The sequence below is a fragment of the Microcaecilia unicolor genome, chromosome 6, assembly GCF_901765095.1.
Source record: "Microcaecilia unicolor chromosome 6, aMicUni1.1, whole genome shotgun sequence".
Classification (NCBI taxonomy): domain Eukaryota; kingdom Metazoa; phylum Chordata; class Amphibia; order Gymnophiona; family Siphonopidae; genus Microcaecilia; species Microcaecilia unicolor.
In genome coordinates this window covers 11,313,461-11,330,368 of record NC_044036.1, presented here as the reverse complement: position 1 = coordinate 11,330,368, position 16,908 = coordinate 11,313,461, and the positions used below count along the sequence as shown (strand labels likewise).

Genomic DNA, 16,908 nt, shown 5'->3' with positions numbered 1-16,908 from the left:
CCTACCAACCAGGAACACAAAAAGGTCAGCACGCACATTCCTGAATCTCCACCACCCCAGCTGCAAAGGACTAAAATAAAAATGAATATATGCATCCAGCTTCTCCTACATAAGCGCGCAACTATGGAATGCGCTTCCAAACGCCATAAAAACAATGCACGACCTAACCACCTTCCGAAAATCACTAAAAGCCAACCTGTTTAACAAGGCATACCATAACGATCCATCCTAAATACCAGACAACGAAACTTATACCAGAACTGGACATAACCGAATCCTCTATATTTGACTACTTCATTTACTTTGTCACTAATGAACTTTTAACGCAATACCATTGTACTTCTCATTCCGGAATGAATTCTCTGTACTTTACGGCTTAAATTTACTCTGTCACTTATAAACGTTAATGCAATGCCACTTTGTATTTCTCATCCCGGAAATGGCGATCGCCATTGCGGAATAATGTAAGCCACATTGAGCCTGCAAATAGGTGGGGAAATGTGGGATACAAATGCAACAAATAAAATAATAAATAGCTGACTTGGGATTCAAACCTGGGTCTCTTGGTTCTTAGTCCACAGCACGAACCATTAGGACACTCCTTAGATCTACAAGCCAGGGGCGTAGCCAGACACCCAATTTTGGGTGGGCAGAAGAACCTCGCCCCCTCCCACAGGTGATTAGGTCTCTCCTCTCACCTGCATGCCATATGGTATCTCAAACATCCCCCCTCTCCCGTATACCTTTTAAATAGCAGATTTTCACTGGCAGCGAGCAGCAACTAATACACACTCCTCATGTTGGCCCCACACCCTTCCCTCTGATGCAACTTCCTGTTTCCGCCTAGGCAGAAATACATCAGAGGGAAGGCTGTGGGGTCGGTGCGAGCAGCATGTATGTCACTGCTCACTGCAGGCGAAGATCTGCTACTTACAAGGTATGCAGGAGGGACACTTGTTGGGAGTTTTTGGCTGGTGGGGCTTGGGGATCCCTGCCAGCCACATCATAGGTATGCTGCTACTGGGTGGGCCTGAACCCAAAGTGGGTGGGCCTGGGCCCACCCAAGCCCACCCTTGGCTATGCCACTGCTACAAGCTGATCTGTTAAGAATGTCCATAGTACCTGAAGCCGTCATAGAACCTGGTATCCCTTATGGGAGAGGAAGGGGGACAGTAACCACTGGGGGATTAAGAAGGTGTCGTGCCTTAATCCTTCCAGTAGGTAGCTGCTCAATCAGGGCACTTTTCTGTAATGTAAAATATTTCTTGTGCACAAAGGCAAAGCGATGCAAGTTGAGAAGAACAATCTGAATGCACAAAAGAGGAGGAAAATGGACCTCACGCAAATGTGAGCAACAACCAAAAAAGTGAGCCGAGTCCAAAGAGGATATCAAGAAGTCTTTAACACAAATAGAAAGGGGAGGACCCGACACGGCCGTGTTTGCATTAAAGACTTCTTGATATCCTCTCTGGACTCACCTCACTTTTTTGGTTGCTCAAGAACAATCTGAATCATTGCGTCTCTACTTCTTACTTTTGCGAGTGAGTAACACGGGCTGGATAGCTCTAGTAGGATCAGCTGCGTACTTCCAAGTGATCTGGATTGGCAGCTGATGGAGAAAGGATGTGGAGGAGTGGCCTAGTGGTTAGGGTGGTGGACTTTGGTCCTGGGGAACCGAGTTGGATTCCCACTTCAGGCACAGGCAGCTCCTTGTGACTCTGGGCAAGTCACTTAACCCTCCATTGCCCCATGGAAGCCGCATTGAGCCTGCCATGAGTGGGAAAGCGCAGGGTACAAATGTAACAAAAATAAAATAGATACTATTGGAGATTCTACATGGAATGTTGCTATTCCACTAGCAACATTCCATGTAGAAGTCGGCCCTTGCAGATCACCAATGTGGCCGCGCAGGCTTCTGCGAGTCTGACGTCCTGCACGTACCTGCAGGACGTCATACTCACAGAAACAGAAGCCTGCGCAGCCTTCTACATGGAATGTTGCTAGTGGAATAGCAACATTCCATGTAGAATCTCAAATAGTAGCAACAGTGGAGGAGTGGCCTAGTGGTTAGGGTGGTGGACTTTGGTCCTGAGGAACTGAGTTCAATTCCCACTTCAGGCACAGGCAGCTCCTTGTGACTCTGGGCAAGTCACTTAACCCTCCATTGCCCCATGTAAGCCGCATTGAGCCTGCCATGAGTGGGAAAGCACAGGGTACAAATGTAACAAAAATAAAATAGATACTATTGGAGATTCTACATGGAATGTTGCTATTCCACTAGCAACATTCCATGTAGAAGGCTGCGCAGGCTTCTGTTTCTGTGAGTCTGACGTCCTGCACGTATGTGCAGGACGTCAGACTCACAGGGCGGCCACATTGGTGAGGTGATCTGTAAGGGCTGACCAACATGGAATGTTGCTAGTGGAATTCTACAGTGGAATTCTACATTCCATGTAGAATCTCAAATAGTAGCAACAGTGGAGGAGTGGCCTAGTGGTTAGGGTGGTGGACTTTGGTCCTGAGGAACTGAGTTCAATTCCCACTTCAGGCACAGGCAGCTCCTTGTGACTCTGGGCAAGTCACTTAACCCTCCATTGCCCCATGTAAGCTGCAAACTGCATTGAGCCTGCCATAAGTGGGAAAACATGGGGTACAAATGTAACAAAAAATAAATGTCAGCCTTGATGAGCAATTACTAATTATGTTCTTATGGGAAAAATAATTGCTCTTTTTCCCTTCGAGTTTGAGGGCTTTGGTTTATTTTTGTTTTCTGTTGGAAACCTTAAAAACAGATGATGAACCAAAGTGTTCTGAGCAGGGGAAACCAGTCCGGGATTCTGTGCTTTTCTGGGCCAGGGAGCGCTAGTGTACTTGTGAAACTGGTATTGTGCACGGTTCCTGTGGAGCTCTGCTGGGGAATATTGGACAAGGACGGGTTAATGCCAGCCTTGGCCATAGGATTCATCACCAGCGCAGACACATCCAAGGTGGTAATCAGGAGGCCGACAGCCCATCATTACAGCCTAATCCACTAATTACCGTCATTATGCGCAGCAGGGGAGAATGGCGCTCTGTAGGCCGCAGCCTTAGGATTTCAAGTATAGGAAATGGAAATATTCCAGACGTCCGTTTATGCTGTTTAACATAATTTTAAAACTTTTATTCCACATTTATGAGGGAAACTGTAAAACCAATGCCAATGACACACGCAATTACAAGAAAATAAATACATGAAACCAGATTAACAAAAGCTAAAAATAAAAACCCAGTGTAACTGTGATGCAAGATCTGTAACTGACCACACAGGAGCCAACTTTTCAGAATTATTGAGGGTCAAAGCCGGCTCCTATGACCGACCAGGAAGTAAAGTGACTAAGAAACTAGCACAATCTAAAGTGGAAAAAAGGAGCAAGTACAGGCCCTCTGGAAAGGAATATTTTGGAATGCAGTTCCTGAAGTCCTGCTATTATAGAAAACAGCTCAATTGCTGGAAGGGGGGTAGCAGGCAGGACCAGTCTTATGCAGGGGCGGTCGCAGAGGGGAAGTTTTCAACGTGGGCTACTGTTAAGACATGTTATATTACCACTAACTTAGAACAGGTCCCATTTTATAATTGCATATAAGTACATAAGTAATGCCACACTGGGAAAAGACCAAGGGTCCATCGAGCCCAGCATCCTGTCCACGACAGCGGCCAATCCAGGCCAAGGGCACCTGGCGAGCTTCCCAAATGTACAAACACTCTATACATGTTATTCCTGGAATTGTGGATTTTCCCCATTTATGGACTTGTCCTTTAGGAAACTGTCTAACCCCTTTTTAAACTCTGTCAAGCTAACTGCCTTCACCACGTTCTCCAGCAACGAATTCCAGAGTTTAATTATGCATTGGGTGAAGAAAAATTTTCTCTGATTTGTTTTAAATGTACTACACTGTAGTTTCATTGCATGCTCCCTAGTCCTAGTATTTTTGGAAAGCGTGAACAGACGCTTCACATCCACCTGTTCCACGCCACTCATTATTTTATATACCTCTATCATGTCTCCCCTCAGCCATCTCTTCTTCAAGCTGAAAAGCCCTAGCCTCCTTAGTCTTTCTTCTTAGGGAAGTCGTCCCATCCCCGCTATCATTTTAGTCGCCCTTCGCTGCACCTTTTCCAATTTCACTATATCTTTCTTGAGATGCGGCGACCAGAATTGAACACAATACTCAAGGTGCGGTCGCACCATGGAGCGATGCAACGGCATTATAACATCCTCACACCTGTTTTCCATACCTTTCCTAATAATACCCAACATTCTATTCGCTTTCCTAGCCGCAGCAGCACACCGAGCAGAAGGTTTCAGTGTATTATCGACGACGATACCAAGATCCCTTTCTTGGTCCGTAACTCCTAACGTGGAACCTTGCATGACGTAGCTATAATTCGGGTTCTTATGCAATGAGACCTAGTTGTTAATAAATGGATTTAACAGTAAAGTAACATTCTCACACATGTTCCAGTTGTTCTTATACTCCTGAATTTCAGAGGGCAGCTACATAAACTATGATCCACAGCCACAGATTACTGGACTGATAATCACACCACAGCTTCTCCGAGCATGCAGGCACAAACTCCACCATGTTTGGTCACCATCATAAGACAGAAACTGCAGCACTGCTCATCAGCTGATGATAATAACAATGGTGTACAAATGGAAAGAAGTCCCAAGGGTAAATGGGGAAGGAGTGGAAGCACAGAGAATCCATTAGTGCAGGCAGATCTGTCCAGAGGCTCTCATTAGGAGACGGCAGGGGATGAAAAATCGACAATTATTCTGTGTTGTATTTACAAATGTACTAGGCAGTTTTCCATAGACATATAATGGGGAAAACCCATTAGTTCATCTGGTACAAAGTTTGCTAAGTGGAAAGATCACCAGCTGGAAGCAGAATGCCACCTACACAGGCTGGGATTGTGTGCATCGACTGCATAAGATCTGCCATCTACTGAATCTGGAAACATGTGCACCGAATGGAGACCTGCCCTTCTCTGCAAACTGGAATCAGGCTCCCGAATTTCTGTAAAACTGTGAAAACCCCCAGGTGGGAAATGTGGGTGCTTCCATTATAAAACTTTAAATTGTCCTTTCCTCTATGAGCAAACTGATGGTATCATCCAGCTGTGTTGGCCACGGCCAGCTGACATCATCAGAATGGGACCTAGCTCTTTCCCCTTTCCTCTGGCTCTTTCACAGGCTTCAGCAAGCAGCTCTCAGTAGGTCTGAGCGCTGTGGTGAAAGAACTGGCCATCTTGAGTCTTGCTAGATTTGAGACTGTTAGACTAGCAAAGGAGTTTCTGCCCCTTGTGGTTTAATCCTTCCGAGAACAGGGTGTTGTAAAGCCTGCAAAAGAACTCTTGATTCTCCAACATGATGGCAGCAGCAGGGACAACAAAGATAGTAACATAGTAGATGACGGCAGAAAAAGACCTGCACGGTCCATCCAGTCTGCCCAACAAGATAAACTCATATGTGTATACCTTACCTTGATTTGTACCTGCCTTTTTCAGGGCACAGACCGTACAAGTCTGCCCAGCAGTATTTCCCGCCTCCCATCACCGGCTCTGGCATGGACCGTATAGGTCTGCCCTCCACTATCCTCGCCTCCCAACCACCAGCCCCTCTTCCCCCACCTGCTCCGCCATCCAATTTCGGCTAAGCTTCTGAGGATCCATTCCTACTGCACAGGATTCCTTTATGCATATCCCACGCATGTTTGAATTCCGTTACCGTTTTCATCTCCACCACCTCCCGCGGGAGGGCATTCCAAGCGTCCACCACCCTCTCCGTGAAAAAATACTTCCTGACATCTTTTTTGAGTCTGCCCCCCTTCAATCTCATTTCATGTCCTCTCGTTCTACCGCCTTCCCATCTCCGGAAAAGGTTCGTTTGCGGATTAATACCTTTCAAATATTTGAGCGTCTGTATCATATCACCCCTGTTCCTCCTTTCCTCCAGGGTATACATGTTCAGGTCAGCAAGTCTCTGCTCATACGTCTTGGAATGCAAACCCCATACCATTCTCGTAGCTTTTCTTTGCACCGCTTCCATTTTTTTTAACATCCTTCGCAAGGTACGGCCTCCAAAACTGAACACAATACTCCAGGTGGGGCCTGACCAACGACTTGTACAGGGGCATCAACACTTCCTTTCTTCTGCTGATCACACCTCTCTCTATACAGCCTAGCAACCTTCTCGCTACGGCCACCGCCTTGTCACACTGTTTCGTCGCCTTCAGATCCTCAGATACTATCAGGTAAATATGAATTGATTTTTTTTCTCTTTCAAAAAGTACAAAGACTAGAGGACACTCCATGAAGCTACATAGTAACACTTTAAAACAAATGGGAGGAAATACTTTTTTTTTTCACTCATTACATATAGTTGGATCTCTGGAAATGTCATCGATCAGACAACTCTGTTTCCTGAGGTTAAAACATTCTCTCACACGCTGCTTACTAAAGACCAGGGGCGTAGCTGCTATGGGGCCACGGGGGCCTGGGCCCCCGTAGATTTGGCCCTGGACCCCCCCTGCCGGCGACCCTCTCAATCCCCCCTCCCGCCGCTTCCTTCGTTTGGTTTCTGACTCTGACGTCCTGCACGTACAACGTGCAGGACGTCAGACTCACAGAAACAGAACAAAGCCTTGCAGATCAGCCAGCGACGCACTTTGCTGGCAGGGGACCCCAACCCCCGCCAGTCGAGGTCCTCTTCTTCTGGCGCAAGGCTTCGTTCTGTTTCTGTGAGTCTGATGTCCTGCACGTTTTACGTGCAGGACATCAGACTCAGTCAGAAACCAAACGAAGGAAGAAGACTTTGGCTGGCGGGGGTTGGGTTCCCCCGCCAGCAAAGGTAGGCGACGGCGGGCGGGGGGTCGAGAGGGTCATCGGCAGGGGGGGGGGTCAAAGTTGTTGGAGGTGTCGGCAATGGCGGGCGGGCGGGGGGGGCTAAAATGTGCCCCCTCACCTCGGCTCTGGACCCCCCTACCGTTGAAGTCTGGCTACACCCCTGCTAAAGACTGTAAGAAGTTTTACACACGTGTACAGTGAAGGCCAAGTTCTTAAGGATCTGTAAGGATACATTGTACTTTCCTTCTGTCTGTGCTTTGAAGGGCCCACTTTTATCAAACTCACACTCAAAATGTTTCATCTTTTAAACAAGAGGTAATTAGAAGTAAATTAATTTAGAGGGTCTTTTATTAAGGTGCGTTTTTGGCGTGCGCTAAAATTGTGAGCGTACTAAACGTTACAGACGCCAATGCATTCCAACGGGCGTCTCTAATGTTTAGCACTCCCACAATGTCAGCGCGCGCTAAAAACATGAGCGCACCTTAGTAAAAGGGGTCCTTTTACTAAGCCGTGCCCAAAAATGGCCTGCGCTGGTGTAGGCGCACGTTTTGGACGTGCGCAGGTCCATTCTCCAGCACCCCCTGTAAAAAAAAAAAAAAGGCTTTTTTTTTTCTGGCCGAAAATGGACGTGCGGCAAAATAAAAACTGCCGCGCGTCCATTTTGGGCTTGAGACCTTACCGCCACCCATTGACTTAGCGGTAAGGTCTCACACGTTAACCGGGCGGTAATCGTCAGCATGTGTACACTGCCGATTGCCGCGCAGTAGAAAATAAAAAAATATTTTCCGACGCACATATCGGACAGATGTAAAAAAAAAATGGAATTACCGCCCAGGCCACGCGATAACCAGGCAGTAGTTCCAAAATGACGCGCACTGGACGTACGTAGACGCCCGAGCACATTAGTAAAATTACTCCTAAACTACCTACAGCACACACTGTGGTGAGAGATACCTTCAGTGAAACAGACGGGATTTTAGGCATACTGGAACGCTGCACCTTCTGAAAGGCCTTTTTTCTAACCCGCCCTTCCCAGCGCTGAGCTTACCTAAGGCAGGAGGGACCTCTGGACACGGCGGCAAGGGCTTCTCAGAGACCAACTGGTTGGATTCTGGCCGGGTACTACCAGCGCCGCCAGCAGGGGCAGCATAACTGGGGGCAGTCCCGTTGGGCCGGGAGAAGTTGTAGTACGGGTGAGCACGTGTGGCGTTCTTGGCACTGAAACGGCTGAAGAAATCCAGGTGCTGCGCGTAGACATCGAAGTAGAGAATCATCATAATGAGAAAGTGAACCAGGCAGAGCAGGAGGACGGCTTTACAAATCCTCTCCAGGGTCACTCCCAGAAGCAGTCTGCTCATCTTCCGGGTGCAGGCGGCCAATCATGTGTGCCTCGGGTACACCAGCATGGACTGCCAGCAGCAGCGGGCAACCTGTGCCAAGAAAGAGAGAAAGCCATCGGTCAGTTTACAGTCAAGAGAAAACCTTGGAAAGAAAAGGAAAAGGATTGAGGGAAAGAGAATTGCGGGGGGGGGGGGGGGGGGGAGGAAGGGTCTCCAGAGGAAGAAAGAGCTCCCTGGGGCACTCTCTCTTCTTCTCAAGCACAGGGTCTGGGTGGCCCGTGCTGCTGGCACAGAGACACCAAACCTTTTACGTAAAAGCTTTTCTCGGTCAGGAGATGTGATCTAGGGTCCAGCAGTCCCTTTCCAGGTATGCACCAGAACTGATTCAGAAGGGCGTTTTGCAGTTCAATGGCTGAGCAGGGCTAAGCAGGAAATGTTCTTTTACAAACACACATTGAGAAATACATGCCTGCCACGGTGTACAAGAAAAACAAGCTATCAGAAGTGACAATTTACCCCCCCCCCCCCCCCCCCCCCCCCCCCCCATTAGGACAACAGTAGGCTCGTTAGGTATTGTATGTAAAATAAAGGCAGGCCCATCCCAATACTGGAGAGAAATGCAAACTTAGTAATTATCTTAATGTGAACAAACAGGAAAGAACTGCCTCATTTTTACAACAGTTTCTCCACCCTGAGCCTTTCCCCTTCAGAATGCATGTGATCATTATATGTAGTAATCTCACTGATATGTCTAGAGAACCACCCAATGTACACTGCACTGTACAGTCCTACAGTCAGGGCCGGCTAAACCTAAGGGCGCCAAAATCCCAGTCTGGTCTACCTTCAAACTCCTAGAGGGATAGATTTATTTAAAAAGAAATTTCTACATCCACTGTTCTACATAAGTATTGCCATACTGGGAAAGACCAAAGGTCCATCAAGCCCAGCATCCTGTTTCCAACAGTGGCCAATCCAGGTCACAAATACCTGGCAGAAACCCAGATAGTAGCAACGTTCCATGTAGAACCCCAAAGAGTAGCAAGATTCCGTTTAGAACCCTAATGAGTAGGAAGATTCCATTCAGAATCCTAAGTACATAAGTATTGCCATACTGGGAAAGACCAAAGGTCCATCAAGCCCAGCATCCTGTTTCAAACAGTGGCCAATCCAGATCACAAATACCCGGCAAGATCCCAAAAAAGTACAAAACATTTTATACTGCTTACCCCAGAAATAGTGGATTTTCCCCAAGTCCATTTAATAATGGTCTATGGACTTTTCCTTTAGGAAGCCGTGCAAACATTTTTTAAAACTCTGCTAAGCTAACCGCCTTTACCACATTCTTTGACAATGAATTCCAGAGTTTAATTACATCTTGAGTGAAGAAACATTTTCTCCGATTCGTTTTAAAATTAACTACATTGTAGCTTCATCGCATGCCCCCTAGTCCTAGTATTTATGGAAAGGGTAAACAGATGCTTCACATCTACCCGTTCAACTCCACTCATTATTTTATAGACCTCTAGGTGGATTACAGTTTTACACGCTGTAATAACTGTAATCCCCGTAGCAAACGTTCAGGGGGTGGTAGGCTCCCTTCAGCAGTCCACAAACAAAGTCCTTCCAGACAACACAGCTTTTAGTTCCAAACAGTTTATTTCCCCTCCTCCACAAATCTCAGTTCAAGGGGGTTAAAGTCCCATTCAGTTTCCAAAATAAAGCAACAAGAAAAAAACTTCCCTTTAAATCCAAGTTCTCCCCAGTTCCACAGCCTGGGTTTCAGTTTTAAAAGTCTTTCCGCTTGGGTGGTTGCAGAATGGCAGTACACCGCCCACAACACAGCTAATTGACTCCTGTGACCACCCACTGCCTTCAGTCCCTGCAACTCTGCCCCAAGGTACAATTACAGTCCATGTCAACCGGCTCCTCCAAACCTGGTGTGTTGGTCTCTCCAGCCTCTCCTTCCTCCAAGCACTCCATTAACTCTGCTTCTCTGCTAGGCCGTTGGTTGGAGACCTCCTCCCCCTCCCAGGTGGAAGGAATCTTGTACTGATTTCTAACCCAAGGGAATTGAGCTTTGTCATCCCTGCTCCCCCTTCTGGCCCTCGCCTGCCATCGCAGCTGCTCTCTCCAGTCCTTTTCCCCCTCCCTTCCACGTGGGGGCCATACCGGGTTTTGGGACCTACCACCCCGATCCCTTCTCTCAGGGCCTTGTGGGGAATGTAGTCTGGCCCCATACCTCCTCCTGACCTGCTTAGACCCTCCAACCTCCTTACAATGCATAAAAAATCACATTACAGAAATTATATGCTGTACACAGATTATGCACAGACACAAGCTCTTCAAACATTGCTATGAATAATACATCTCATGTGGCTGTTTTTCATGCAAAACGAGCTAGAATCACCCATATGCTTGGACAAACAGTAATCTTAAGTTCTCTCTTCAAATCTATCAAGGCTTTAATTTCTCTAATTCATTGTGGGATTTTATTCCACAAATATTGAAGATTCTATTTCTGTATTCCGCCAATTTAATCATGTGATTAAATCACATCGTCCCCGTCTCATCTGCCCGCAACCTCGGTGTCATCTTCGACTCCTCCCTCTCCTTCTCTGCCCATATCCAGCAGATAGCCAAGACCTGTCGCTTCTTCCTCTATAACATCAGCAAATTCACCCCTTCCTCTCCGAGCACACCACCCGAACTCTCATCCACTCTCTCATTACCTCTCGCCTTGACTACTGCAACCTACTCCTCACCGGCCTCCCACTTAGCCATCTATCCCCCCTTCAGTCCATTCAGAACTCTGCCGCACATCTTACCTTCCGCCTTAACCGATATACTCGTATCACCCCTCTCCTCAAGTCACTTCACTGGCTTCCGATCAGATACCGCATACAATTCAAGATTCTACTCCTTACCTACAAATGCACCCGGTCTGCAGCTCCTCACTACCTCTCCACCCTCATCTCCCCCTATGTTCCCGCCCGTAACCTCCGCTCTCAAGACAAATCCCTCCTTTCAGTACCCTTCTCCACCACCGCCAACTCCAGGCTTCGCCCTTTCTGCCTCGCCTCACCCCATGCTTGGAACAAACTCCCTGAGCCCATACGCCGGGCCCCTTCCCTACCCATCTTCAAATCATTGCTCAAAGCCCACCTCTTTAATGTCACCTTCGGCACCTAATCACAACACCTCTACTCAGGAAATCTAGACTACCCCAACTTGACATTTCGTCCTTTAGATTGTAAGCTCTCCTGAGCAGGGACCATCCTGATTTGTTAATTTGTTAATTTGTACAGCGCTGCGTAACCCTAGTAGCGCTCTAGAAATGTTAAGTAGTAGTAGTAGTAGTAGTAGTATGTGATAAGATGTTACTTCAAACAAACATTGTTCACCAGATCTTAATAATCGTTTAGGCTGGTACAGATGTAATATCGGAGTCAGTGCAAGGGACACTAGTTTATGCAAAACCTTGAACGTCAGACATAAAACTTTGAATTTAATTCTTTGTGCAACTGATAACCAATGTAACTCTCTTAAAACCAGAGTAATGTGTTCGAATCTACTTGGACTGGGATTTTGGCATCCTTTATCACAAGCGGGGGAAGGGAGAGATACCAGATGCAAAAGTTGGCTCAAGGCCCCACAGTCCCTGCTTCTTCAACCTCACTATAGAAACACAGAAACTTGATGGCAGATAAAGGCCACATGACCCATTCAGTCTGCCCATCCTCTGTAACCCCTAATTCTTCCTGTTCCTAAGCGATCCCACCAGTGGCATTGCTACGTGGGGCCTGAGGGGGCCTGGGCCCCCGAAGATTTGCCCCTGGCCCCCTGCCGACGACCCCCCTCCCGCCATCGCCGCCTGCCCCGCCACTGCATGATTTACCTTGTTTGTTGGCAGGGATCCCCAAACCCCGCCAGACAAGAGTGTTCTTCAGCGCCTTCATTCAAGGAAGTTCGTCTGAAGGATCAGCTGGTTTTTGATGCCTTACGTCCTGCACCGTGCATGTAGCCCCGTGCAGGACGTAAATGCGTCAAAACCAGCTGATCCTTCAGACGAACTTCCTTGAATGAAGGCCCCGGAGTCTACTAACTCCGGTGCTGAAGAACACTCTTGGCTGGCAGGGTTTGGGGATCCCTGCCAGCAAACAAGGTACTTCATGGGGCGGGCGGCGACAGCGGGGGAGGGTTAGTAGCAGGAGGGGGGGTTTAAGTGTGTCGGCGCAATCGAGCGGGGGAAGGGGGGTCGCCGGAGGGGGGAGGCGGCTTAACAGTGCCCCCCCCACCTCGGGCTCTGGCCCCCCCCCCCCCCTCCTGGCAAGGTCTGGCTACGCCCCTGGATCCCACATGCTTATCCCATGCCTTTTAAAATTCTGGAACAGTCCTCGATTCCACCACCTCCACTGGGAGGCCATTCCACGCCTCCACCACCCTTTCTGTGAAATAATACTTCCTTAGGTTACTCCTAAGCCTATTCCCTCTTAACTTTGTCATATGCCCCCTCATTCCAGAGCTCTTCTTCATTTGGAAAAGGCTCTCTTCCTGTACAGAAATGCCCTTGAGAAATTTAAATGTCTCTATCATGTCTCCTCTCTCCCTCCTTTCTTCCAGCGTATACATGTTGAGGTTCATAAGCCTGTCCCTATAATTTTTGCATTCAAGACCGCTTACTAATCCTGTTTATATCTTTCTGTAAGTGCAACTATCTAGTAAAGACAGACAGACACAGTAATGTAGTAAATGACAGGGGATAAAGACCTGACAACAAGGCAGCCACAGCCACACCTACCATCCCATGCAGGTTAAACTCCATGGTGCGACTGCACCTCGAATATTGTGTTTAATTCTGGTCGCAGCATCTCAAAAAAGATACAGTGGAATTAGAAAAGGTACAGAGAAGGGCCACGAAAATGATAAAGGGGATGGGACAACTTCCCTATGAGGAAAGGCTGAAGCGGCTAGGGCTCTTCAACTTGGAGAAAAGACGGCTGAGGGGAGATATGATAGAGGTCTATAAAATAATGAGTGGAGTGGAACAGGTAGACGTGAATCGCTTGTTTACTCTTTCCAAAAATACTAGGACTACGGGGCATATGATGAAGCTACAAAGTAGTAAACTTAAAATGAATCGGAGAAAAGTTTTATTCACTCAACGTATAATTAAACTCTAGAATGCATTGCCAGAGAATGTAGTAAAAGCAGTTAGCTTAGCGGAGTATAAAAAAAGGTTTGGATGGCTTCCTAAAGGAAAAATCCATAGACCATTACTAAAATGGACTTGGGGAAAATCCACTGCTTATTTCTAGGATAAGCAGCATAAAATGTATTGTACTGTTTTGGGATCTTGCCAAGTACTTGTTACCTGGACTGGCCACTGTTAGAAACAGGTTGCTGGGCTTGATGGACCTTTGGTCTGTCCCAGTGTGGCAATATTTATGTACTTATGTACTTAACATCAACTACTGGCATCACAAACAGGCTAGTCAGCCAGGGCCGTGCCGATGCGGTAAGCGGGGTAAGCGCCGCAGGGGGGCACCATCCTCTGGGGGGTGCCGCTGCTGCGTGCTTACCTTGCTCCTCCCGCTCCCATGTAGGAACTGCCCGCCCTCTTCTACCCCCCCCCCCCAAAAGTTCCCTTTCCTTTTTTTTTCTTTTAAATTTACCTTCCTCCGGCAGCGCAGCGTCAGTGAAGGAGGCGGCGCTCCCAGTCCCGACGTCTCTAGCCTTCCATTGGTTCGCTCAGTGTCCCGGCGTCTTCGAAGAAGAACACTGAGAAGAACACGGAACACTGAGCGAACCAATGGAAGGCTAGAGACGTCGGGACTGGGAGCGCCGCCTCCTTCACTGACGCTGCGCTGCCGGAAGAAGGTAAATTTAAAAGAAAAAAAAAAAAGGAAAGGGATCTTGGGGGGGGGAGAAGAGGGCGGGCAGTTCCTACATGGGAGCGGGAGGGCAGGGTTCATGGAAGGGAGAGAGGGGAATTGCTTGATCCGGATGAATGGCGGGGGCAGGGGACAGATGGGCATGGATGGGTGGGAGGGTAGGGCTCAGGGAGATAGGGGAATCGCTGCCTTTGAGCCAGGCAGGTGCGGGGGGGGGGGGGGGCGGCGCCAACTGGTAGTCTGCAGGGGGGCGCCAGAGACCCTTGGCACGGCCCTGCAGTCAGCAATCTGCCACAGTGCATCCAGGCAGTGACATTTGAAACAATCTTAAAAGAGTTTTTTTTTTTTTTTACATATTTTGGTTGCAGCACAGCCATGTTCATGGTCAATGCAACAATGTTTCAAACTGATTACTAGCTATCAACCTTAAAATGTCTTCTCCTCCCCCTCTGAGATACACTCCTAGCATATGACATGAATGTGATATAAAATACGCACCCAGGTTCTTGATCTGTCCTTGCTATTTTCAGGACACAGACCACAGAAGAGAGGGGTGGATGCCTAGAATGCCTTCCCGCAGAAGCTGGCGAGACGAAAACAGTAACGGAATTCAAAAACATGTGGAATAAACCCAAAGAGCCCGATAGCCAGACCGCAGGAGGCAGCCCACATAAGTGCCGAGATGGGCGCTGACCACGGATATTCAATGCCGGGCTGTTTCTGGTGACCAGCATTGAATATTCAGGGAGGTTTTTTTGGCCGGCTCAGACAACCAGCTAAGTGAATATTCAGCGCTGATCAGTTAAGTTTATAGTGGCCACAGATAGGACTGCTGCCGTCATCTACTATGTTACTATGGCTATTTAGGTAGTCTGATTTGGCTCCGAAACATTGCCAGCCAGTGTTTGAATATTCGCAGATAGCCGACTACATCGCACTAACCACAAATATTTAGCGGAGATGATCAACTATCTCCCACTGAACGTTAGTGGCTGGCCGACTAAATACTATTTAACCAGCCAGGAGCCATTCTTAATTGGCCAGAAAGGATCCTTAGATGAAAGAGAATGGAATGAAAACAAAACGTAATGGTGATTGAACAGCAACTCCAGTAATTGTGTATAAGGCCAATTACTGGGCAGACTTCTACAATCTGTGCCCCAATCATGGTCAGACCAGTGGCGTAGGTACGTGGGGCCAGGGGGGCCTGGGCCCCCATAGATTTGGCCCTGGACCCCCCTGCCGACGACCCACTCGACCCCCCCCCTCCCCGTCGCCTGCCTTTGCTGGCGGGGGACCCCAGATGATCTGCAAGGCTTCGTTCTGTGAGTCTGACATGTAGGACGTCAGAAACAGAAGGAAGCCTTTTGCGAGAAGAAGAGGACCTCGGCTGGCAGGGGCTGGGGTCCCCCGCCAGCAAAGGTAGGCGACGGCGGGCTGTCGGCGGGAGGGGCAAAGTTGGTGGTGGTGGCGGGGTCGGCAATGGCGGGGCAGGTCGGCGGTGCTGGGGGGGGGCTAAAATGTGCCCCCTCATCTCGTGCTCTGGACCCCTCTCCCGCCGAAGTCTGGCTACGCCCCTGGGTCAGACACATCTGTATGGACTGCAGTGGGGCTTTAATGGCAACTCCAGTAACTGGGAAATAAGGCCAGTGATGGGCAGACTTCTGTGGTCTGTACCCCGAAAAGTATGGGTATGTTATATCACATCGTACCCTATGCTATGAGTTTATTTTGTTGGGCAGACTGGATAGACCATGCAGGTCTCTATCTGCTGTCATCTACCACGTCACTCTGTTAGCCTGCCCAGCACTGGCCTTACTTCTTAATTACAGGAGCTGTCAGCTAAGCTTTGTTTTCATTCCATCCTAACATAGTCAGAACCAGGGGCATAGCCAGACAACAAATTTTGGGTGGGCCTAGGCAAGAAGTGGGTGGGCACCAAGTGTTCTCCCCCCTCCCAACCACCACCAAAAAAAATATTTCATCTGGCGGGAAAATGCTTCTTTCCATCTTGGCAGTATGCAGCAGGCATGCGCTGAAAATGGAGTGTGTGCAGGTGCCAGTATCGTGGAGAGTAGCGTTTTTGTTACCATCAGGGGGAAGTCTTCAGCTGGCCGAGCTTGAGATCCCCATCAGCTACCGCTAAATGTGTGCTAGTGTTGGGTGGGCCTGAGCACTAAATGGGTGGGCCCAGGCCCACCCAGGCCCACCTGTGGCTACGCCACTGGTCAGAACATGTGATGGGGGAAAGGGCGGAAGTTTTTCAGCTATAAGGAATGATGGCACCTTAGAGGCTCAGAGCCAGGACAGTGGGTGGAGTCCAAGCAAAAATGAGGCCTGGCCAGCCAATCAGGTGACTCAGCAGGAGAATCCTTGCCCCCAAAAGCAAAATCTAAATAAAGGATGGACGGGAGACAGGAAGGATGCAGGGCCAGCCCAATCATCTGGCAGATCTAGGCAGCACTAACCACCCTGTTTGGAGCACCAGAAGAGCTAAAAGTGGAACTTGTGTCTCAATCACGGATCCTACAACAGCTGTGTCCCCCTCCTCTCCCCACAGGGAGCTGACATATTAAACAGTAGAACAAGTCAAGGAGGAGAACACACGAGACAACAACACAGTGGAAAAGTGGTACAATTCCTGGTGGGACCATTGGGAAGAGTGGGAAACCTGTTTCAGGACCAATGGCGTATCTTTGCTCCTAGCACAAGAAAGGAAAGAGGCATACCCAGTGGAATAAGGATGCTGAAGGGGCGTGGAGGCCCCAAAACACAAAAGCTGTCAGGA

General features: G+C 48.5%; 1 protein-coding gene across 3 annotated transcripts in view; it reads right to left on the bottom strand.

Annotated features, from left to right (window-relative positions):
* LOC115472011 (beta-1,4-galactosyltransferase 2-like) overlaps positions 1–16,908 on the bottom strand; it is a 236,794-nt gene that overhangs the window by 118,319 nt on the left and 101,567 nt on the right. For 2 of the 3 annotated variants that reach the window (XM_030206039.1, XM_030206040.1), the window contains exon 2: positions 7,938–8,319. In XM_030206039.1, the coding sequence (XP_030061899.1) occupies positions 7,938–8,247 (310 nt within the window). In that variant the 5' untranslated portion in view covers positions 8,248–8,319. Of the gene's footprint in view, positions 1–7,937; positions 8,320–8,533; positions 8,691–16,908 lie in introns of those variants that run through there. The other variant, XM_030206041.1, reaches the window with a different exon arrangement.